At 41.9% G+C, this 25,972-nt stretch overlaps 1 protein-coding gene across 1 annotated transcript in view; it reads left to right on the top strand.

Annotated features, from left to right (window-relative positions):
• The first annotated feature begins 33 nt into the window (after window positions 1-33).
• The window catches only part of LOC141804200 (uncharacterized), a 51,386-nt gene continuing 25,447 nt past the window's right edge, over window positions 34-25,972 (top strand). The window contains 11 exon segments of the mRNA XM_074688526.1: window positions 34-131; window positions 9,280-9,384; window positions 10,163-10,218; window positions 12,850-13,070; window positions 13,197-13,228; window positions 13,346-14,884; window positions 15,536-15,709; window positions 16,962-17,135; window positions 18,284-18,359; window positions 18,362-18,459; window positions 18,862-19,035. Coding sequence (XP_074544627.1) covers window positions 34-131; window positions 9,280-9,384; window positions 10,163-10,218; window positions 12,850-13,070; window positions 13,197-13,228; window positions 13,346-14,884; window positions 15,536-15,709; window positions 16,962-17,135; window positions 18,284-18,359; window positions 18,362-18,459; window positions 18,862-19,035 — 2,747 coding nt within the window.

A 25,972-nucleotide genomic window follows, 5' to 3' on the forward strand; every position in this document is an offset into this window, starting at 1 on the left:
CATCAAATCAAACAAACTGGCTTAAAGCTCTGAATGACGTCATCGTCCACTCTGACCAATCAGAGCAGAGTGTCATCAGCGATGAACGCTCGAGCTCTCCTCCCGTTCGCTGACCGTGTTTACCTCCATAGGTGAGTCCAGATCCTCAGCCGTTAGTCCGGACCGAGGGGGGTCAGGGTGACCGACGAAGGGATCTAGCCCTACATCATCTGCCCCAACGAGAGAAAAATATCTGTACCAATATATTTCTTAAACGTATTGTAAGATATTGTAATCTATTATTTTCCCAATACATTTTCCAATATATATTTGATATACATGGAAATATATACTGAGGGCACATATATTATACAATATATTAAATACTCATGAAATATACTGAAATACATTGCAAAATATACAAATGATTGCTGCTTTCCATATAGTGCAATATATTACACATGAATGAATAATATACTTGTTTATATATCTCAGAATATATTCAACTTCATATTTATAAATATCTACAGTAATATATTGTGATTTATGAGGGGAAATATATTTGTGTAAGATATGTAAAGATATAGTGTATCATATATGTTCAGTATATGGTTGAATAAATTTTAATTATGTATATTTATACAGATACATTTATGCTTAATAAATGGAGATTATACTTTAAATATATGGAAATTTGTGTGTGTGAATATCTGTGTAATATATGGACGAATATATTTACATTTTTATGGTAACATATGTGCCATATGAAGCTTGTGTGTGGCTCTGTTGAGCTGCCCTGCTCTCTTTTGTAGGTGACGTCTCGGAGGAGGTGGAGTTGCATGATGGAGCAACCTGAAACACCTGGCCAGTGTGAGGGTTGGGCCTCCTATTTCTTCGAGCCAGCAGGGGGGCTGCGGTCTAGCGTGTGTGGACTGTTCGTCTTGCTGGATGTCTCTGCGCGGCTGCGCCCGGGTTGCTCCGTCCCCAGACGTGAACAGGATGGACTTTGCTTGTTAAAACAATAAAAAACAAACGTAAACCGGTTTAAACCTTGGAGCTGTCTCCTTCATTTTGGTGCGCCTGAGAGCCGGGCGTAACAATGGCGATGAAACTGGTAAGGCAAGATGTTGAATAAAATGCAGCTTGCACCATGTGATGAGACGACGCCACATAACTGGAGAAACTTTGTCTTTAGCCCCTCAGAAGAGAGATGCAGCAGCACCAACCAGCTATGATCCAACCACAGGTGCAGAGTGGGCAGGTAGGGTTGTTCACTGAGTCAATATTAGAATCAATATCAGAGTATAGTGTAGACCAGAGGGGAACCCTCAGGGCCTTCAAGGTATTCAGTGAAGGCCTAATAAAAAATATTGAAAGAATTTTTGTAATCCTAAATAATTACTTTATTTCTTTATTTTGTTTATCTTACTCAATGAAATCATAGCAATGAGTTTTATATTATTTTTATAAACTTGTCCTGGCAACAATGGGTTAATATAGCACAATGGAAAATGGACCAATCACAATTTTCCTGTTGATGGTATCTGGGTAAATCAGCGACACATTCTGGCAGGCAGGGCCTTCAGTAACTGCAACGAATGCCTGTGTAACTCAAGGGAATGTGGACACAATTTGACAATGACAGCTGTCTTAGCCAATCAGATTTTGTTAAGTCGTGGGCGGGATCATTTCCTGACAGAGAATTTTCAGTGCGTTACTTTCACACAAAAACACCTCTAAATAAAGCTCTTCTTCTCATCGTGTCGTAAAACGGCGCTACCTCCGCTGCAGAGCCATAGCTGGTTACGAGGCTCTCGCCGCTTAGTGTATCAGTCCGCGCGCAGCGTGCCAGATATAAATAAACACAGGTAGTCTGCCAGGACGAAGAGACACGATGAGAACTAGAGCCTGATTTAGCGGTGTTTTTGTGTGAAAGTAACGCACTGAAAATTCTCTAAATAAAGCGTGAATGCAGACAGATATCAGATTTTTTCTGTGGGAGTCCGTTTATTTGTGTTTTTGGTCAAGTAAAATATGGCCCCGTCTGAGTGCAGAGGAAACCTGCAGAGGAGCAGGGAGGGGGTGTTTGGTGTGAGCGCTCTGGGCTTCTGCTGCACAAAAACACTGCTGTAGGGGTAATTTCTGCCCTAAACCTTGTGATAGGACCCAACTTGTTCCATCCTGGAGGATCACTTTAATGGATAAACGCCGAACTGTAGCTGTGAGTGAGAGAGGAGAAAAGAGAAGATCTAGTTGGCAGAACGTGAAGAGAAATGGTGGAAAGTAATGGAGAAGACTGTGTGGTTGCTGGATTACTTGAAACTTGTTTTTTTTTTTGTTTTTTTTTCAATTTTATATCTTAATTTTTTTTTAATTGTTTGAAGTTGTGTTAGGTGTTGCAGTGTTCAGGCACATGATAAATATCTAATCCCACAAAACCATCAATATACTAAACTTCCATGTCACATGATTCTGGCTATTGTTTTTATTTCTTTGTTTCAGAATCAGAATCATCTTTATTGGCCAAGTATTTTCAAGAATACAAGGAACTTGACTCCGGTTTAAACTGCACTCTCTCAGTACAAACGTGGATAGAATTACAAGAGTAGAAAAAAAAAGAGCTTAAGTAGTAGAAAAAGAAAAATAATTATTACAATATTAAATAAAGGACTCTGCACAGAGTAAATACAAAAATATATACACAATTTAAGTTAGGGAAATAGTGCACTGAATAAATGTCATAAAAAATGTGCAATTTGCAACAGGGAATGGAAGATGGATGTGCAATAGAAACAGAAACAGAGAGACTGTGGCTGTACATGAGGTATATGAGATGTTTTAAAGCAGGTTAACTGTTCATCAGAGTGACGGCCTGGGGGAAGAAACTGTTCCTGTGTCTGGATGTCTTGACGCACAGAGCTCTGTAACGCCGACCAGAGGGAAGCAGTTTAAACAGTTTGTGTCCGGGGTGTGAAGGGTCTGCAGAGATGTTACCAGCCCACTTCCTGGTCCTGGACCTGTACAAGTCCTGGATGGAGGGCAGGCTGGCTCCGATGATTTTTCTGCAGCCCTGACAGTTCGTTGCAGTCTGTGCCTGTCGTGTTTGGAGGCTGAGGAAAACCAAACCGAGATGGAGGAGCACAGGACAGACTGGATGATGGAGGTGTAGAAGATGATGAGCAGGTCCTGGGGCAGGTTGAACTTCCTGAGCTGTCTGAGGAAGAACAACCTCTGCTGTGCCTTCTTCCTGATGGAGTCTATATGGGAGGTCCACTTCAGGTCCCGGGAGATGGTGGATCCCAGGAACCGGAAGGAGTCCACAGTAGACACGGTGTTGTTCAGAATGGTGAGGGGGGGCAGAGGAGGGGGGTTTCTCCTAAAGTCCACTGTCACCTCCACAGTCTTGAGTTTGATTGTTTATTGCCACGTGTGGTCCCATGGTCCTACTGAAGGCCCAGTGGCTGGGGCCACGGTTCGCCACTGGCTCCTTCCAATGCTGAATGGGTGCAAACTGCTCTCATGTTGGGGAGAAAACTTCTAGTAATGAACTGGAAAGGCTCCTCTGTTCCTGCACCATCTCTGTGGTTCACCCAGTTAGAGAAACTAGCTGCTTTAGAAAAACTGTCCTTTAGGCTGATAAACAGGGTGGAGAAGTATTTCCAGAAGTGGGGATGTTACCATGACTTTAGAGAAAAGTGCTGACTAAATATGTTGGGTCCCTTATCGTATGGTTGACATTAAGAAACACAATCTGAGATCTGTGGCTTTGTAATGCTATGACCAACATTAATCTACCAGTACACGTCTACTTGTTTGTCACATGTCTTTTTATTTTTTTGTAAGTGTTTTGTTTATGCTGTTTTGTCACCGTTTTTACCTACAAGTATCAAAATGTTCACACAGAAATATTGTCTCTTCTCACTGTCTGGCAGAGCCATGTATGACATTCATTAATTGTCTAAATTGTGTGGTTGTTGACTAATGTCCTCCTCATGTTTCTGTGTGATCACTTGTCACTGTTAAGAAGAAAAAGCTCTAATAAAAAATATAAATCATAAAAAAAATAAAGTTCCTTTTATCTGCATTTGGGTCCTCCACCTCTTTTGGTTTTTCCCTCCGGACTCTCACGACGTATATCCCATCATGCATTTGGGTTGAAACAGAAGAAATGTCTGATTACATGTTTAATGATGACTAACAGCATGAAACAACATGAAAAACTGTCAGAGAATAACACTTAGCTCCTGTTTAACTTTCAGACGAGCCCGTCTCACAACTTTGAGCTGAGAAACAAACAACACGGACGTTAGCCGCTAAACCGTTCATCGCAGGTGATGCATTCACTGGACCTTGGAATTCTTAAACACAGCATAAGTTCAGCGCAAATATTTGGTTTATTTATTTGAAAATAACGTGTAATAAATGTTTCTATTGTATTTGGCTGTTGCAGAAAATAAGCTAAATATAATATTAGGTATCACTAAAATAAATACTGTTTGGCAGTTTTTAAGAAAAGATATAACTGTGAATCCCCAGCCGTCTGTGAGCGAAGAGAGAGTAAATACGTCACTGTCAGCGGCTGGAGAATGAGTGAGTAGTGTCTGAAATGTTGTTCTCTTTTCCAGTTTAGATCCTCTGATTTCATCATTCTTCTCTTCTTATGTTATCCTTAGCTTTATGCTAAAAGTAAACCTTGAAGGTAAACACATGTTACAGTTGCTTCTTGGTTAAATCATCTTTATAAACCTGTTAGCTAACGTCTGTCTGTGTCTAATGATATAAACCTGTGACCATCAGGGGCGGAGTGGGACTCATTTTCAGCCCTGGAACTTCATACCTCAGACCGGCCCACTTTATATCATGATCTATTGTATTCAAATAATGTCATTATAACTTTACATGCTCAGAGCGCTGTTCTCTAAAGCCTTTAATTCTGTGTTTTTCTCTAAAAAAATCCAATTCAGTGCGGGTAATGGTTGCTTCAAAATGTGGATTTATTTCAACCTGAGAGCAGATCTCCACATGTTATTCTTTGCAACACAACTTTCTTTTCAACAAATTTAAAAAAATCAAAAATTTAAAATAACACATTTGAAAAAATCAAATAAATAAAAGTATTGCACTCTGATAATATTTTTCCTGCACTGTAGCCGGATGTGCACGATCGGCAGCTTTTTAACTAAAACAGCTACAGGACAACCTGGATGTCCTTTTCTGCAACATCAAATATCAGACAAACTGGTGTTCTCATATATCTAACCCTTAAACATAAATAAAGGAAAAAATAAGTACTGCACTGCTCACAGCAAGTTTGTTATTCACAGTTTAACAAAACTTTCTAATGATGACTTTAACTCTGTTTCCTCTGCATAAGAATAGTTTCAAAGAAACATGGCCAACACTGAAACATTAATAAACGCCTGAGCAGTGCACTGGTCTCTGCAACTTTGTTAATGACCGTATTGTGATGATTAGATGTAAATACTCCTACCACATGGTGTCGCTGTGGAGTCATGATTCAGATGTGTGTGGACTGTGATTGAGGTTAAAGGTCACACAAACGATACAGACAGATCAGCTGGATGTTGGAGCATGTGGTCAGATGTCATGTTGGACAATAAAGCTCTTGAATCAAAAATGAGCTCATCAAGTTCTTGTTATATGAAACAGAACAACACATGGTACCAGACTTGAATATCATTAAAAATCTGTGGGATGATTTGAAGCCGACTGTCCATACTCGAAAACCATCGAACCTGACTGAACTAGAGATGTTTTGTAAGGAGGAATGGTCCATAATACCTCCATCTACAATCCAGACTCTTATTACAGGCTATAGGAAGCATCTGGTGGCTGTTATTTTTTCAAAAGGGGGCTCAACTAAATATTGATAGGATTTTTCTGTTGGGGTGCCCAAACTTATGCACGTGTCTAATTTTGTTCTGATTCATATTGCATATTTACTGTTAATCCAATAAACCTCATTTCACCACTGAAATATTACTGTGTCCATCAGTTATTTGATGGATCAAAATGAAGTTGCTGGTACAAAGACCCAATGATTTATACATGAAAATGATGGAAATTGTCAGGGGTGCCCAAACTTTTTCATACAACTGTAAATCACTTTCCAAAGGGGACCACGGCAGAGCTCTCTCAGGACGCAGAAACCAGTGCGCCAAGTGCCTGAGGCTAAAAGCAAGGTGGTAAAGCTGGAGGTCAGGAACTCCCAGCCTACCACCATCTACTGACCTCTGAAGTGTCCGTAATTTAAGTTTCGGGCGCTTTTTATTCCATCAAAAAATGTTGCAAATACTGTCAAATTGCTTAAAGTAAGTCTGTGGAATTTTAACTGGGGAGGCTTGAAAGGAACTTTATTTTAACTGAACTCGAAAAGTCAAACTGAAAATCCAAAAACTAAAACAAAAGAAACAAAACCAAAAACACTGGAAAACTCCCAGGAGACACAAGAGGCACGAGGCGAACGCAGACAGGGACAGCAAACAGGCGACAGCAGACAGCAAACAATGAACCCACACAAAGCACACTGAACACAGAGACTATATAGACTGGGTAATTAACCACAGGTGCAGATCAAGACACAGGTGAAACACATGAGGAGCAATCAACCAGGAGGGAAACACAAGGAGAACCAAACCAAACACAGAGAAAATCAAGACAGAGACTCAAAACATTAAAGACACAGAAACACTAGAAATGATCATAAAGAGACAAACACACGACAAGAACCAAATCAAAACCACAAGGAGACAAACCAAGAACACAGAACCACACAGAAACACAAGAAGACCAAAACACAAGAAAACCCAGGAAACCAAAAACCCAAACCATGACAATATAATGCATATAGTGAGCATCACTAATACACTACTTTTCAAAATGCATTGTGGGATACACTGAGTGGACTATACAGTGAATGACCATGCTCACTCAGATTTCAGACAGCACGACAACATGGTGTATTCACTATAGAGTGGATAGGGAGGGATTTCAGCCAGAGTCTGAGCAGTAGAGACTGTGAGGGATTCTGGGAGAATCTGAGTGGAGCTGGGTGACAAAAATAATAATTATTTTTTTCTTTCGAGAGTCTAATCACTTCCTGACTCTACCGCCAGAACGTCAGCTGTCAATCATCGTTAAACGTGACATAAAGCCTCTTTTTTAACCTCGTATAACTAATAAAAACAAAACATTTCATAAAAAAGAGGACTTGGATACAAGACAGCCAAATGATATCTTCAAATCACCACAACAATCAGACGTGAGAAACATTTCTACCAGGTGGATTAATTTTTTAAACTTTGACCACAGCCCATCTGGAATGACTGGAAAGCCGTATTTTTAAACCTATACTGCAGCCAGCCACCAGGGGGAGCAGTTTTTGTGGAGACCTCACTTCAAGCCAAGCAAGATGACGTCCATTTTTTTACAGTCTCTGCTCCAAACACAAACTCAAACACTGCAGGTTCACTCTCCCTGATTCACACCCAGTCCAGGAATGTGATTGGTTAACACCCTTACCGCGAGACCTGCAAGTACACGAACAAATAAAGAATCAAATGACGGGAAATCTACCACGTCTCTACCTCACCATGCACATTCATTTTTACAGAAACAGTCACCTGGGTTACACAATGGTTTCTTAAGAACGTGGACTATGGTCGGTGGACTTTTAGCAGTTATTAAAGCAGTAAACTGTTTTTGACTTGCATGTTAAGTCTGTGTAGTTTATTTATTTAGGTTAGTCCGTGGTTTAGTCTTGAAATCTGCCCAGCAACAACCCCCACCTTAACCTGACATTACAGAAAGACAAAGACATTACAGAGGAGCAGACAACTAGCTGCTCATAACTTTATCCTCTAACTCTGGTTCAGTGAACGGAGACAACTCTAGTGCTTTCTTTCTTTGTTTTTATTTATTCATTTTATTTTTTTTCAGGGGCATGATTGCATCAGCTCAGGTGCTGCAGGTGCAGCAGGAAAGAGAGGAGCAGGAAGGAGTCAGGAAGTTGAAGTTATTTAGTGACTTCTGTCAGCGTCCATTTTGTGTTGAGACAGAGAAGAGGAAGGAGAGAGAAAAGGCGAGCAGGGTGAGTGTTGATCCAACATTTCTGTGATTGAACTGTCAGAGTCTCTGAGTCACTTTTCAACCTGGGGACGAGTTAGACTGAACTCAGCAGTCTGATTTATCTATGGAGTCGTAACTCTGGTTCAGGAACAATCAGTGAAGCGTCAGTAAGTCCTGGAAACAGACAGGAAGGTGTGTTTCACGGAGCAGATAATAATTAATCCACAGAGCAGGCTCAGGGGCCCAAAGTTCACCTTTTATAACATCATTTATGACAGCTGGCTCAGCCTCTCTGGACCAGATAAGGATGGTGTCTGGATGAAAGTTCAGATTGTAAAGATATCAAACAATCTTTACTGATACGGCACCAAATCATCACAAAGGTTATCTCAGGACACTTTCCAAAGCATTAGACATATGTGATCCACACAGTCCCTTTATACTGCTTTATGGGGTGTGTGTGTGTGTGTGTGTGTGTGTGTGTGTGTGTGTGTGTGTGTGTGTGTGTGTGTGTGTCTGTGTGTGTGTGTGTGTGTGTGTGTGCTACAGATGAACTTTTCAGTGGAGGAAGAGGAGGATCATGCAGAGTCTGCAGTGTCTGGACGTCTGTCTCTGAAGAGTGATCAGTCCAAAGAAGAGCCTTTAAAGTTCAGAACTGAACCTGGACCTTCAGACACAAAGTAAGACCGCTCATTCTAACTGGATCAGATCTATAAACTCTGTGTGTGTGTGTGTGTGTGTGTGTGTGTGTGTGTGTGTGTGTGTGTGTGTGTGTGTGTGTGTGTGTGTGTGTGTGTGTGTGTGTGTGTGTGCAGTCTTTTCTGATTGGTTGTGTAGCAGTAACCCTCATAATGAACTTCCATTTGCAGTTCACCTGCTGTCCTCTGGGGGCAGTTGAGCCCATCTGCTCTGACTGTTAGTTAAAGCATAAAGTATCAGTTATCACCCACCTCAGTTTCAAAGTTGTAGTCAACTTTATTCCAACTCACTACCTGACGTATAAACCACGTCAATGATCATTTCCAAACATTTGACTTTTCAAAAGAAACTGACCTTTAGGTTCAAACTGACCAACTGTCTGGATGTGCCCTCAGGTACAAACCATGCAGGTAGTGATGGTACGATCTTTGAAGATGGATGTTTTTTGTCAAACTGACAGATTCTCTGTTCATGTGACAGGAATAAAAACATCTGTGTGTTTGTTTCCATCAGACAGAGAGCAGAGTCTGCAGTGTCTGGACGTCTGTCTCTGAACAGTGATCGGTCCAAAGGACAGCCTTTAGATTTCAGAACTGGACCTGGACCTTCAGACACAAAGTAAGACCGCTCATTCTAACTGGATCATATCTATAAACTCCATGTCTTTGTGGATTTTCTGTTTCCAGATCTAAAAATGTAGAAATATTATACTTAGAGGATGATTCATGTGAGAGGAATAAACCATCTTCTGAGTTACAGAGCTGATATCATCAGACAGAGAGCAGAGTCTGCAGTGTCTGTGTAGCAGCTGTGTACTCGTTGTTGCGTTGTGTGATGAATCAGGCAAACACTTGAAATCTCTGGCACCAACTCGCCGTTTAATCTGATAAACTCAGAGGAAGTAGAGGCGTCTCACAACGTTTCTTGTCAGCATAAACAGCTTAAACAGAACAACAACATACATATAAAAAAAGAGCTATCTGCTAATGGCTGCACCTCGGTGTTCGTCCATGTTCAAGCAGGAAAATACAGCACATGGTGAGGCTAACGATGTCAACACAGAATTACAACCACTGAAACCCCAGTGACAGGTGCAGGTGGGGTCAGGTGTTTTAAGGGCTGCTCTCATATACCATCACCAGACCACCAAACCTCAGCTGACCCCAGGGGTCAGTCAGGGGTCAGCTGAGGAAAAACTGGATCTAAGAATTAATGCCAAACATTTTCTCAAAGAAATATTCAAAGAGCACACCTGGATAGATGCACCTGCTGACAGACATTTCAATAGGGAAAAGGTGTGCCAGTGTCCCCCTCTGAGCTATGAGCATAAGATGCCAGCTGAAGGCTAACATGTAATCCATGTTTGGGCTGTGAAACTCCTTGTTTGTTCTTTCAGTGTGTTTCAGGATGGACCTGGACCTGGGACAGACAGACAGAGCTGGACGTCACAAAGTAAGACCATACAGCACTTCATGAAGTCAAGGTGTCAGTGAACCAGTTTGTAAGAGTCAAAACTGTTTGATAACCCAGAGTCCTGGTATACGCCTGTCTTCTTGTGTCCTGCAGCATTAATCCACTTCATGTTTTTTTAGATTCAAAACACACAAACTTTATTTTAAGAAGTTTCACAAAATGATCCAGAAGCTTCAGTAAAAATCTCACATATGCTACAACACACGGACACGGTGTAAAAAACCTGTGACTCCACTGCTGGTTGTTGTTTTACTAAACTGTGCAACTACACACAGACCACACCCTCATCAGTTCCCACCCATCACCACGGTAACAGGCCACACCCCATCAGTTCCCACCCATCACCACGGTAACAGGCCACACCCCATCAGTTCCCACCCATCGCCACGGTAACAGGCCACACCCCATCAGTTCCCACCCATCGCCACGGTAACAGGCCACACCCCATCTGTTCCCACCCATCGCCACGGTAACAGGCCACACCCCATCTGTTCCCACCCATCACCACGGTAACAGGCCACACCCCCATCAGTTCCCACCCATCGCCACGGTAACTCACATTAGCCCCAAAATCTGCAGCCAAGCACTTCACCAAGATAAAGATCAAGCTGTACCAACAAAACCTGTTCCTTTGAGCACATTATCAACATACCGTAAAATACCAAATAGTAGCCGGGGCGTTTATTTGTTTCAATCACTGAGCAGACCAGGCGTTTATTTGGGACCGGGCGTTTATTTGGAAGAGGCGTTTATTTCTTTTTCAGGAAATAACATTCAGCTGAAGTGGTAACGTCTTTTTCTTTGACTCTTCAAAGCCTCCTCATCTTTATGTTGTTATTGCATAATTCGTCCTGGCAGACTACCTGCGTTTGTTTATATCTTGCACGCAGCCCGTGGACTGATACACTAAGCAGTGAGCGCCTTGTACCCAGCTGTGGCTCTGCAGCGGAGGTAGCGCCGTTTTACGACACGATGAGAACTCGAGCCTTATTTAGCGGTGTTTTTGTGTGAAAGTAACGCGCTGAAAATTCTCTAAATAAAGCGTGAATGCAGACCGATATCAGAGTTTTTCGGTGGGAGTCTGTTTATTTGTGTTTCGGGTCAAGTAAAATATGGGCTCATCTGAGTCTGCACTCAGACGGGGCAGACAAGCAGAGGAGCAGGGAGGGGGTGTTTGGTGCGAGCGCTCTGGGCTTCTGCCGCACAAAAACACTGCTGTAGGGTCATGTGTGTGCCGAACCGATTACGTCGATCCTAACGGATCACAGATCAATCATGATCCGTTGCACCACTACTAATAAGCTGCAGTCTGATTATGTTTCTTTGACAAAAATCAGTTTTCAAGAGTCAACTGTCAGTTGTGAGCTCAGCATTTGCATGTGTGTTCTGTAACTACGACCTGCGGCTCGTAGGCTGCGCAGAGTAACTTACCATACACCCAGCGTTTATTTGGAACGGGCGTCTATTTTGCTAAACGTGCTGCTACACCCGGCATTTATTTGGTATTTTACGGTATTCATTATTTAACCACAGTTAATAACCAGAACTGGTCTCATACACAGTTTCTGGTCCTGTGGATTGAAAATGTTTGATTATCTGTATCAGACACGGTGCAGGCTGGTCTGCTTCTCTGTCACTGCTGCTGTTGCATGACCATGTTGTGGTCGCTCTTGTAGCCATTTGAATGTTTCCTCTGTGAAGTTCATTACAACATCAGTTTGTTTTAAAAAGTGAGGGAAAAATATCTACAGCTCAGTAGGGCTGGGGGTAAACTATTATTTTATCCATGAGTCTACTAATCTAACCATTAATTTGATGATTAGACTAATGATTATTTTTCTGTTGTTCGATTGATAAAGACTAGAATGTGTCTTAAAAAATGCCAAAAATGATCAGTAATATAGTTTATTAAACAGCTGTAGTGGTGTATTGCATTTAGCTGAAAATATCCTCCTTTTTACGAGATAGTATCTCAGTGTCATTGGAACAAAGTTGGGTTCACATTTCTCTTCCTGCTGTTTTGTGCGTGGTGAAGTTGCGCTCCAACGTGTTCACAGACACACGAACACGTGGGCACATTTACACACACAGACAAGCTCATTCTGTATAGCAGACAGAGAGCTGGAAAAACACCACAAAAATCATTTCCCAGGACCTTCTCTGTGAAGATGCAACACTCTCTCACTCTCTCTTGAGAGCTGTGTATTAGTTAACGTTTGTTAACGTTTAATGTTGGTAATGTTTGCTAGCATACAGCTACAGAACACAGCTAGCTAGCTGCTACTAACCCGGCACAAACAAACTGCACAGAGAGCTAACTTGTTGTTGCTGTTTACGAGTCAGACACAACATTAGACAAACGTTAGCCAGCTTTTAGTATCATGATCTAAGACCAAGAACTCATGGGGATCAAGTCCACACCTCTGCTGTCAATCAAAGGTGGACACTGACACAGTCAGAGGCTGAGGGGGAACCAGTCTTTGTGGTCGTGCTCTTAGACTGGACTTTTTAACCCAGAATCCTTTTCAGGTTCTGTTTCTGATGTTTGTTTTCACAGGAAAATGATCACAGACTGTCAGCTGATCTCTTTTCTCTCTTCTTTGATGACAGCTGATCAGTTCCAGGTTTTAGAAGAACACAAGATCAGTCTGAAGACCAGATGGGAACGTGTGACTGAAGGAAGTGATGACCCAGGAAGTAGAGCCCTCCTCAAAGAGATCTACACTGAGCTCTACATCACAGAGGGACCAAGTGAAGGGGTGAACACACAGCATGAGGTGAGCCAGCTGGAGACAGCCTCCAAGAAGATCCTCCAGGACACTCCCATCAAGGTCCAGAACACTCCCATCAAGGTCCAGGACACTCCCATCAAGGTCCAGGACACTCCCATCAAGGTCCAGGACGCTCCCATCAAGGTCCAGGACGCTCCCATCAAGGTCCAGGACGCTCCCATCAAGGTCCAGGACATCTTTAAAGCCTTACCTGGGCAGCAGGAATCAATCAGAGAGGATCTGACAGACGGTATTGCTGAGTTAAATCAATGGGAGAAGTTTAAAAAGAATCTGAAATACTTCTTCTCTAGGTCACAAAGATCAAAAAACACCAGAGAGATCAAAAAACAGGGACCAATCAGAGTGGTCCTGACAAACGGCGTGGCTGGGGTTGGAAAAACCTTCTCAGTGCTGAAGTTCACTCTGGACTGGGCAGAGGGCTCTGAAAACCAGGACCTCAGTCTGGTGGTCCTGCTGTCCTTCAGGGAGCTGAACCTGATCAAAGATGAGCGCTACAGTCTCCTCAGTCTGCTCCATGTTTTCCATCCAGCGTTAGAGAAGCTGAGAGCAGAGACGCTGGCTGTCTGTAAACTGTTGTTCATCTTTGACGGCCTGGACGAAAGCAGACTGTCTCTGGATTTTAAAGACACTCAGCGTGTGTCTGACGTCACACAGGAGAGCTCTGTAAAGGTGCTGTTAACAAACCTGATCCAGGGAAACCTGCTTCCCTCAGCTCTGGTCTGGATCACTTCTCGACCTGCAGCGGCCAATCAGATCCCTCCTTCACGCGTGGACAGGCTGACAGAAGTACGAGGCTTCACTGACGCCCAGAAGGAGGAGTACTTCAGGAGGAGGTTCAGGGATGAAGATGAGTCCAGCAGAGTCCTCTCACACATCAAGACCTCCAGGAGCCTCCACATCATGTGTCAGATCCCGGTCTTCTGCTGGATCACGGCCACAGTCCTGGATCACATGATGAGCTCAGAGCAGAGAGGAGAGCTGCCCAAGACCCTGACTGACATGTACTCACACTTCCTGCTGGTTCAGACCCAGAGGAAGAAGAAGAAGTACGATGGGGGTCAGGAGACCAGTCCTCAGGAGCTGATGGAGGCTGACGGAGAAGTCCTCCTGAAGCTGGGCAGGCTGGCGTTTGAACAGCTGGAGGAAGGAAACATCCTGTTCTACCAAGAAGACCTGGAGCGCTGTGGTCTGGATGTCTCAGAGGCCTCGGTGTACTCAGGAGTTTGTACAGAGATCTTCAAAAGAGAGAGTGTGATCTTCCAGAAAACAGTCTACTGCTTCGTCCATCTGAGCGTTCAGGAGTTTCTGGCTGCAGTCTACGTCTACCACTGTTTCACACACGGAGACTCAGCAGGACTGGAGAACTTTCTGAAGGGACGAGTCAAAGTTTCAGCTCTAGATGACCTCCTTGAAGGAGCCATGGAGAAATCCCTGAGCAGTGAAAACGGTCACCTGGACCTGTTTGTTCGCTTCCTTCATGGACTGTCTCTGGAGTCAAACCAGAGACTCTTAGGAGGTCTGCTGGGTCACACAGAAACCAGTCCAGAGATGATCCAGAGAATCATCAACAACCTGAAGAAGATGAACAGTGATAGGGTCTCTCCTGACAGAAGCATCAACATCTTCCACTGTCTGACGGAGATGAAGGACCTCTCAGTCCACCAGGAGATCCAAGACTTCCTGAAGTCAGAGACCAGATCAGAGAGGCTCTCTGAGATCCAGTGCTCTGCTCTGGCCTACATGCTGCAGATGTCAGAGGAGGTTCTGGAGGAGTTAGACCTGAAGAAGTACAAGACATCACATGAGGGACGACGCAGACTGATTCCAGCTGTGAGGAACTGCAGGAAGGCTCGGTAAGTCCATCAGAGACACAGATCAAAAACCAGGACAGATTGGAGGCTGACTTCTTGAAATAGAAACCAAAGCGTTCCTGTGTGAACACTTTCCACCTGCTCAGTGAAAGACCTCAGGGGTGAGCTGTGTCAGGTGCTCTGGATCTGCCTCACAGTTGGTTTTTGTGTTGGTGAAGGTTTAAAGCTCGTTTTTGTGACGGCTCCAGAGCCTGTCTTGTTGTGTGGTGGATGCTGCTCTCTTTCTATCTGTACAGGTTCCTGTAGTGGTTTGACTGAAGCCTCAGACACATCCAGTACAGACTGATCATGAGTCTGGACCGTCCCTGTTCACTGAGTTATGAAGTGGTTTCTGATCCCATCGTAATCTGGCTCAGTTTGAGAGACAGACGTGGGCTCAGATCACATGAACAGACGGTCTGAGAGCCTGAGTTTAAGATGGTTTCCTCCTTGGTCTGAAAAGGAAAGATAAACGTGTTCAGGTCACAGAGTGATGAGAAATGTTTTCATGGTGTCAGAGGAAGATCAGATGAACCCTGATGGGAAACAAGAAGGTTTACATTAGAACAGGATGTGTCAAACTCTCCTTCAGTCTGTCAGATAAACTCAGAGTGTCTTCTTCCAGACTAACGCCTTCTCTTTGGATCTTCACAGATTGACTGGCTGCTCCCTGTCAGAGACTGACTATGAAGTTGTGTCCTCTGCTCTGAAGTCCAACCCCTCACATCTCAGAGAGCTCTACATGAGAAACACCAACCTGCAGGATTCAGGAGTGAAGCTCCTTTCAGCTGGACTAGAGAGTCCAAACTGTCGACTGGAGACTCTGGAGTAAGTTTACAGATCGACAGAATGATTGACTGATCGATGGATTTCCTTTCTTTTCTCTTTACCTCTAACTGGGATTACAATGGTTTGTAACTCTTCAGGAGTTGATCAATCTCTGACCTGATCTCTGACCTGATCTCTGACCTGATCTCAGACCTGATCTCTGACCTGATCTCTGACCTGATCTCAGACCTGATCTCTGGTCTGATCTCTGACCTGATCTCTGACCTGATCTCTGGTCTGATCTCTGGTCTGATCTCTGACCTGATCTCTGACCTGATCTCAGACCTGATCTCTGACCTGATCTCTGGTCTGATCTCTGACCTGATCTCTGGTCCCTTCTCTCTGGTCTGATCTCTGATCTGGTCCCTGATCTGATCTCTGGTCTGACCTCTGACCTGAACTCTGACCTGATCTCTGACCTGATCTCAGACCTGATCTCTGACCTGATCTCTGGTCTGGTCTCTGGTCTGGTCTCTGATCTGATCTCTGACCTGATCTCTGACCTGACCTCTGACCTGACCTCTGGTCTGATCTCTGACCTGATCTCTGCCCTGATCTCTGATCTGGTCCCTGATCTGGTCCCTGATCTGAGGGTGTGTTGGAGCCTCTGGTGGACTAACTGAAGGAGCAGAGAATCTAACGTTGCTCAGGTGTTGCTCCTCTCTCATGGAGCTTTTTTCAGTGTTTCTCTCAGGAGCTGAGTCTCTACATTTGAAAACATGTTATTGAACACCTTTACAAACATGCTGGTGAAGAATTGTTTCATAACCACTAAGTTGGATGATTTGTCAAATGTCTGATGAAATGCCCTTACCATGAGTTTCCTCTGTGCTGAGATGGATGTGGTGTGAAAGTTTAAATTTCAGACCTGAGGCTGAAATCTCCTGATGGTCTCTGAGGATCTTTCTGCTGAAGTTGATTTCTTCCTCCTGCTTTAGTCCAGGGACTGTGACAGAGAAATGATCAGTTCATCGTTTCAAACTTGAAGATCAAAGTTAAACTCCTGCTGTGTTTCATTTCCTCTGAGCCTCTAAAACAGCTGATTTCCTGTTTGATCCCCATCTCCAACACTCTGATCAAACTGTTTGGAGGCCAGAGATTTGAACCTGCATCCTGCTGTGTTCAGGTGTTTGGAGTTTACATTTTATAAAGTTCAAGATTCTTTACTTTCTTCAGCTCTCAGCTCATTTAGAAACATGAAATCAAACAGCTTCACTGTTTTCTCAACATTCATCATCTGTTCTTTGTTCAGGTTGAGTGACTGCAGGTTGTCAGGGAAAAGCTGTGCTTCTCTGGCCTCTGCTCTGAAGTCCAACCCCTCCCATCTCAGAGAGCTGGACCTGAGCTCCAATGATCTGCAGGATTCAGGAGTGACTGATCTGTGTGGTTTCCTGCAGCATCCTCTCTGCAGTCTGCAGACTCTGAGGTCAGTCTCCACAGCCCTCATTTATCAAACGTGCGTACGCCTCAAAAATGGGTGTACGCTCCTTTCCACGCACAGATCAACATTTTTCAATCTGATTGTGGGTGGGGGTATGCCCTTATCCCACGCCAGGTCTGAGTTCGTGTACGTAAGTTTCATGTCAGTGGGCAGCACGCTGCAGCGAGGGAAATCCATCTGTGGAGGAGAGTTATTAGATCATGTGAACACAAGATATTTTCAGAAATAAAAACTGATGTTCTTAGATTTATATTTACATTGTTGATTTAGATATGACACCAAGAATGTTTCTAACATTTTACTCTTGTTTTGCAAATCTGTAAATTACATCGCTATGAAAGAGCAGCGCGAACTGTCAGCTGATTTCTCCCCATAAAAAAATGTGTTTCCTTCATCGGCTTACTTTAAAGAAAAAATAGAGATGCTTTTAACAGCTTTTAATACACTTACATGTTCATGATCAAGTCTCCACAGACAACATTCAGACGACGCTGGATCAAACTTTTAGCCTGGATTTTTGGAAGGAAGCCGTATCAGTGACAGGATTTATAGTGGAGAAGATTATTTCACTCCTCACAATATTATCATAGAAACTTCACCTGTGTGCAGAACAAAGTGACTCTTTCATAACAAAACGCTGTTCATTTTGAAGGGATCACAAACAACCTGCTCGTCTCCTGATACAAATAATCATAAAACTCGGGTCTTCCCGTGCGTAATTGCTCAAGATGGACACACTTCAGCTCCACTCCCTCCTCAGTCTGTGACAGGTTCAGGAGTCTGCAGCTTCTTTCAGAGCTCAAACACATTTTTAAAGCTAACTTTCCATGTTTCTGGACCTGAACGGAAACAATTAAAAATACTTTGGGGTCTAATAGTCAAATATTGCGGATAAGTAAATCAAGGTATAAACAAATGATGTGTAAATCAAATGTTTAAAACTTTGCTGCATTTTAGCTTGTCACATCCACGCTGCTGACGGCTGCAGTGATTTACTTGCAGACAAGTTTTTCTTTCTTTACATTTTATAAACTTCAAGATTCTTTACTTTCTTCAGCTCTCAGCTCATTTAGAAACATGAAATCAAACAGCTTCACTGTTTTCTCAACATTCATCATCTGTTCTTTGTTCAGGTTGAGTCGCTGCGGTTTGTCAAAGATCAGCTGTGCTTCTCTGGCCTCTGCTCTGAAGTCCAACCCCTCCCATCTGAAAAAGATCTGGACCTGAGCTACAACAATCTGAAGGATTCAGTAGTGACTGATCTGTGTGGTTTCCTGCAGCATCCTCTCTGCAGTCTGCAGACTCTGAGGTCAGTCTCCATGAGTTTCCTCTGTGCTGAGATGAAAGTGATGAAACAAACAAACGTGTTTTCTGAGCTTCTGGCTGTGATCCTCACACAGAGCATGAAGCTCTTTACTTTAAGCTCAAACACAGCTTCATGTTGACTCTTCAACACTTGCAGAGATGAAGAGCTGCTGTCAGTCAGTCTGTATTGACTTATCAGCATATTGTCTTCAGGGTTAATCAAAGCTCTCTGTCACTGTTTGGAGGCCAGAGATTTGAACCTGCATCCTGCTGTGTTCAGGTGTTTGGAGTTTACATTTTATAAACTTCAAGATTCTTTACTTTCTTCAGCTCTCAGCTCATTTAGAAACATGAAATCAAACAGCTTCACTGTTTTCTCAACATTCATCATCTGTTCTTTGTTCAGGTTGATGAGGTGCTGGTTGTCAAATATCAGCTGTGCTTCTCTGGCCTCTGCTCTGGAGTCCAACCCCTCCCATCTCAGAGATCTGGACCTGAGCTACAACGATCTGCAGGAATCAGATTTGAAGTTACTCTGTGATCTTGTGGATAGTCCTTTCTACAGTCTGCAGACTCTGTGGTCAGTGTTTTCTTTCAGTCAGTTCTGAATCATTTCCTCCTGAAGTAGAGGATAGACAGGACAGAGAGAACAGAGGATCAATACCCAGTTTATAACTGTTTAGCTCAGATTCATCATCCAATGAAAAGAACTGGTATGAAATAGATGGAATAGAAATATTCATCATTGGTTCTTTTCCTCATTTATTTTCTCCTGATTCTCTTTTTCTTTATGGAGATTTTTTATGTCAGAGGAAACAGTCTGTCAGAATAAAACACCTGTTTCATTTCCTTTAGAGGTCATAAAGTTTGATTCATCATCATGAGCTCAGTAATCTGTCGTCATGTTTGGAGCAGTGATCAGCTGATTGCCGTGACCTTAGGCACTCAGAGAGGGGGGGGCAGAGTGCGCAGAAAAGTGAAAGTGAAAGTTAAAAACATGTCGTGTTTGTTTCTCGTTGTGGAGAGTTGGGAGAGAATCAGGGATCATACAGGCAGCAAAGCAAACACAAATAAGTAACTACACTCTAGAAAACAAGCCCCAGGAACCCACGACCCACGACTGACACAACGTGTAAGCGACTTTCTTCTCTCCTCTCCTAACATCATAACACGCATGTGCAGGAGGATTTCTCTGGGTGGGCGGGGGAGCGTGGTGCTCGCTGTGAGAGGAGCACCTGCTGAGCAGCAGAGAGTGAAACCAGCGAATCACCAAAGAGATTTACGATCTGACGTCTGAAAACATAAACGTGACTTTTTATACTCGATGATTGTGATATAGTCATTTTATTTATCTCATGAGCAAAAACCTGCGACACATCGAGTATATTGGATATATCCCCCAGCTCTACTACACACTAACCCAACGTTTGCACGTTCTCGTGGAGGCTCCGCCACATTGAGGGCCGTCCCAAATCACGTAGTGCAGAGGGGGAGTGGAGCGTTCAGCCCTTTAACAGCCAGCCTGCATCGATGCTCACTTTGACCACTTTGACAGGAAGTGCAACGGAGAAATGGAGGAGGAAACAACATAAAAATATAAGTGCCACATGTGTCGATATGTTCCCCACACCTTTCTCACTCTGACAGAAAATCACAGGAAGCGTGGTTTAAAAAGATTACAGGAAACAAGCAAATCTCACTCTGTGCTAACCAAGGTTATAATAGTTAACTAAAACCAAACTAAAAACCAAACTAAGATTTAAAACACATAGCAGTTAACTCAAACTAATAAAAAGTAGAAGAGAAAACAAAAACGATAAGTAAACTAAAACTGTATCTTGTGTTCACTAAACTAACTGAAACTAACCAAAATTAAAGACTAAATGTCCTTAGTTATCGTTTCTGATAATATTAACATCCTTTAGGATTTAAATTAATCCAACACATTTTCCCAACCAATTTTACCACAGTTTTCAGCAGTTGTCAGCGCCGTACAGCACCGTCATAGTGACGTACTGGGACGTGTTTGTTTCCTGCACTGACTGGCTGTGCTCTGTGCTGAGACCAAACGTAGAGGAGCAACGAATCAGAGCATCTGTAACAGTTTAATTTCATCTGAGTCTGACTTTATTGTTACAGAGTCCAAGTTTATAATTATTAAAGCTCATATTATATTGTTTTATATACGTTATGTTTATATTATTTTATATAATTTATGTTTACATTATTTTATATAAATTAGTTTGTATTACTTTTGTACAATATATGTTTCTATAATTTTTATATAAATTATCTTTATATTATTTTCATGTAATTTATATAATTTATGTTTATATTATTTATATTAAGTTTATATTATTTCCTCGTGTTTAAGGCAGCAGCCAACAGTTCAGTATCAGCATTGACTGAGCAGTGAGCTCTATGTTGGACTGGAAAATAAACAGTATGACAAAATATTTACTCTGACCTTTTTGAATCCTGCACCTGGTTAATAAGGGATGAAAAAACTAAAACTAAACTAAACTAAACTAAAACTAAACTAAACTAAACTAAACTAAACTAAACTAAACTAAACTCAAACTAAACTAAACTAAAACTAAACTAAACTAAACTAAACTAAACTAAACTAAAACTAAACTCAAACTAAACTAAACTAAAACTAAACTCAAACTAAACTAAACTAAAACTAAACTAAACTAAACTAAACTAAAACTAAACTAAACTTAACTAAACTAAACTAAACTAAAACTAAACTAAAACTAAACTAAACTAAACTAAACCCAAACTAAACTAAACTAAAACTGAACTTAACTAAACTAAACTAAACTAAAACTAAACTAAACTAAACTAAAACTAAACTAAAACTAAACTAAACTAAACTAAACTAAACTAAACTAAAACTAAACTAAAACTTAAACTAAACTCAAACTAAACTCAAACTGAACTCAAACTAAGCCTTGTTGCAGAAATCAAAACTAAATAAAAACTAGAATGCCTGCTCTAAAACTAATTCAAACTAAACTGTAATGACAAATCAAAACTATTATAACCTTGATGCCTGTAACCTGGTTTTCAGACTGGGTGTGCTGCTGATGAAGGGACTCTCTGTAGACCAGGATTCATGACTTCTGTTCTCTGTCCTCTTCTCTCCTCAGGTGGAAATAATGACGTGAAAGTGATCTGGATTTGTCATGGCTGTCAAAAGGACAAACAGCTGAATGAGGGATGAACTCTGCTCCTGACTCTCCAGACCCTTCCTCTTTCTGCCCAAGAAGCTTTCTCAGAGAAACTGCTTCATCTTTCTGCTCTGGTTGTAGCTTCAGCCGTGAAGAGAAACTCTGAAATTCAGAGCTGATCTGGCTCCGTTCATTATGTCTGTTTGTTGCTCTAGTCAAGCTAAACACGATACGATGCGGTTTGTTTTATTCTGAAAGTCACAGTGTTTATATAGCTTCTATATACTGTATAATATAGATTCCCTGCATAACTTCCTGCCCCGCACTCGATCTGCCCTACGCTGAATTGTGGAGTCACAGCTCCAGCATCCGTCCAAAAACTGGATGGTTGTGCACTTGCTGAGACTTGCCACAGCCTGACTGCTGTATTTCAGCCGTTACAGTGAACAAACAATGAACAAAGGTTCATAATTTGACTTGTTAAAGGGACAAACTTGAATGTTGCTTCAATTCTTTGCTCTTTGTTGCATTCCCTGAAAACTGGTTGTACTACCAGATATTTTGAATGGTGTTTGTCCTCTGGATATTTTTATTGTATTATCACTGATCTTTTATACTTTTTTAGTGTAAAATATGTGTTTTTTAAATAAGTTGAGAAATGATACTAGAAAATTCATTATATTCATGTCATTTTTAGGAAAAATACCATATGGGGATATGAATTATTACCAGGATATAAAATAACATATATCAGAACACAAAATGTTGTAAATGTTTTAAAGCTCTGCAATATTTGTAGTCAGCTGTTTGAATAGTTAAAGCTGTTTAACAGAGTTGTTGAGCTGTTAAATCAAACTGTTGAAAGCTTCAGTGAGTTGGAGCTCCAGATTGAAGGTTTTTCTCCTGATGTGTGTTTGTGTTACTCCAGCTGTGTTCAGTCAGGCTCACTGAGCTTTGTTTTGCTTCCTCTGCTGCTGTAATTACACACTTTAGGCTGTTTAGCGCGGACAGAGCTGTTCCTGCTCATATTTCAGATCATTTGTGCTTTGTTTGGGTTTGTTCTCTGAAATAAAGTCATTCTTTTATTGATTCATTTACTGTTTGTTGTTGTAGAAACACTCAACTGAAGTTTATCTGAACGGTGAAAAAAATCAAATCAAACAAACTGGCTTAAAGCTCTGAATGACGTCATCGTCCACTCTGACCAATCAGAGCAGAGTGTCATCAGCGATGAACGCTCGAGCTCTCCTCCCGTTCGCTGACCGTGTTTACCTCCATAGGTGAGTCCAGATCCTCAGCCGTTAGTCCGGACCGAGGGGGGTCAGGGTGACCGACGAAGGGATCTAGCCCTACATCATCTGCCCCAACGAGAGAAAAATATCTGTACCAATATATTTCTTAAACGTATTGTAAGATATTGTAATCTATTATTTTCCCAATACATTTTCCAATATATATTTGATATACATGGAAATATATACTGAGGGCACATATATTATACAATATATTAAATATTCATGAAATATACTGAAATACATTGCAAAATATACAAATGATTGCTGCTTTCCATATAGTGCAATATATTACACATGAATGAATAATATACTTGTTTATATATCTCAGAATATATTCAACCTCATATTTATAAATATCTACAGTAATATATTGTGATTTATGAGGGGAAATATATTTGTGTAAGATATGTAAAGATATAGTGTATCATATATGTTCAGTATATGGTTGAATAAATTTTAATTATGTATATTTATACAGATACATTTATGCTTAATAAATGGAGATTATACTTTAAATATATGGAAATTTGTGTGTGTGAATATCTGTGTAATATATGGACGAATATATTTACATTTTTATGGTAACATATGTGCCATATGAAGCTTGTGTGTGGCTCTGTTGAGCTGCCCTGCTCTCTCTTGTAGGTGACGTCTCGGAGGAGGTGGAGTTGCATGATGGAGCAACCTGAAACACCTGGCCAGTGTGAGGGTTGGGCCTCCTATTTCTTCGAGCCAGCAGGGGGGCTGCGGTCTAGCGTGTGTGGACTGTTCGTCTTGCTGGATGTCTCTGCGCGGCTGCGCCCGGGTTGCTCCGTCCCCAGACGTGAACAGGATGGACTTTGCTTGTTAAAACAATAAAAAACAAACGTAAACCGGTTTAAACCTTGGAGCTGTCTCCTTCATTTTGGTGCGCCTGAGAGCCGGGCGTAACAATGGCGATGAAACTGGTAAGGCAAGATGTTGAATAAAATGCAGCTTGCACCATGTGATGAGACGACGCCACATAACTGGAGAAACTTTGTCTTTAGCCCCTCAGAAGAGAGATGCAGCAGCACCAACCAGCTATGATCCAACCACAGGTGCAGAGTGGGCAGGTAGGGTTGTTCACTGAGTCAATATTAGAATCAATATCAGAGTATAGTGTAGACCAGAGGGGAACCCTCAGGGCCTTCAAGGTATTCAGTGAAGGCCTAATAAAAAATATTGAAAGAATTTTTGTAATCCTAAATAATTACTTTATTTCTTTATTTTGTTTATCTTACTCAATGAAATCATAGCACTGAGTTTTATATTATTTTTATAAACTTGTCCTGGCAACAATGGGTTAATATAACTAAATGGAAAATGGACCAATCACAATTTTCCTGTTGATGGTATCTGGGTAAATCAGCGACACATTCTGGCAGGCAGGGCCTTCAGTAACTGCAACGAATGCCTGTGTAACTCAAGGGAATGTGGACACAATTTGACAATGACAGCTGTCTTAGCCAATCAGATTTTGTTAAGTTGTGGGCAGGATCATTTCCTGTCATCTTCCGGGTATTCGCGAATACTTACCAAACACCGCCTCCCTGCTCCTCTGCAGGTTTCCTCTGCACTCAGACGGGGCATATTTTACTGACCAAAAACACAAATAAACGGACTCCCACCGGAAAAACTCTGATATCTGTCTGCATTCACGCTTTATTTACAGAATTTTCAGCGCTTTACTTTCACACAAAAACCCCGCTAAATAAAGCTCTAGTTCTCATTGTGTCGTAAAACGGCGCTACCTCCGCTGCAGAGCCACAGCTGGTTACGAGGCTCTCGCCGCTTAGTGTATCAGTCCGCGCGCAGCGTGCCAGATATAAACAAACGCAGGTAGTCTGCCAGGACGAAGAGACATGATGAGAACTAGAGCTTTATTTAGCGGTGTTTTTGTGTGAAAGTAACGCACTGAAAATTCTCTAAATAAAGCGTGAATGCAGACAGATATCAGAGTTTTTCAGTGGGAGTCCGTTTATTTGTGTTTTTGGTCAAGTAAAATATGGCCTCGTCTGAGTGCAGAGGAAACCTGCAGAGGAGCAGGGAGGGGGTGTTTGGTGTGAGCGCTCTGGGCTTCTGCTGCACAAAAACACTGCTGTAGGGGTAATTTCTGCCCTAAACCTTGTGATAGGACCCAACTTGTTCCATCCTGGAGGATCACTTTAATGGATAAACGCCGAACTGTAGCTGTGAGTGAGAGAGGAGAAAAGAGAAGATCTAGTTGGCAGAACGTGAAGAGAAATGGTGGAAAGTAATGGAGAAGACTGTGTGGTTGCTGGATTACTTGAAACTCTGTTTTTTTTGTTTTTTTTCAATTTTATATCTTAATTTTTTTAATTGTTTGAAGTTATGTTAGGTGTTGCAGTGTTCAGGCACATGATAAATATTTAATCCCACAAAACCATCAATATACTAAACTTCCATGTCACATGATTCTGGCTATTGTTTTTATTTCTTTGTTTCAGAATCAGAATCAGAATCAGAATCAGAATCATCTTTATTGGCCAAGTATTTTCAAGAATACAAGGAACTTGACTCCGGTTTAAACTGCACTCTCTCAGTACAAACGTGGATAGAATTACAAGAGTAGAAAAAAAAGAGCTTAAGTAGTAGAAAAAGAAAAATAATTATTACAATATTAAATAAAGGACTCTGCACAGAGTAAATACAGAATATATACACAATTTAAGTTAGGGAAATAGTGCACTGAATAAATGTCATAAAAAATGTGCAATTTGCAACAGGGAATGGAAGATGGATGTGCAATAGAAACAGAACAGAGAGACTGTGGCTGTACATGAGGTATATGAGATGTTTTAAAGCAGGTTAACTGTTCATCAGAGTGACGGCCTGGGGGAAGAAACTGTTCCTGTGTCTGGACGTCTTGACGCACAGAGCTCTGTAACGCCGACCAGAGGGAAGCAGATTAAACAGTTTGTGTCCGGGGTGTGAAGGGTCTGCAGAGATGTTACCAGCCCGCTTCCTGGTCCTGGACCTGTACAAGTCCTGGATGGAGGGCAGG

The sequence above is a fragment of the Halichoeres trimaculatus genome, unplaced genomic scaffold, assembly GCF_033239565.1.
Source record: "Halichoeres trimaculatus isolate MK-OKI-2021-1 unplaced genomic scaffold, fHalTri1.1 fHalTri1_scaffold_15, whole genome shotgun sequence".
NCBI classification, from domain to species: Eukaryota; Metazoa; Chordata; class Actinopteri; order Labriformes; family Labridae; genus Halichoeres; species Halichoeres trimaculatus.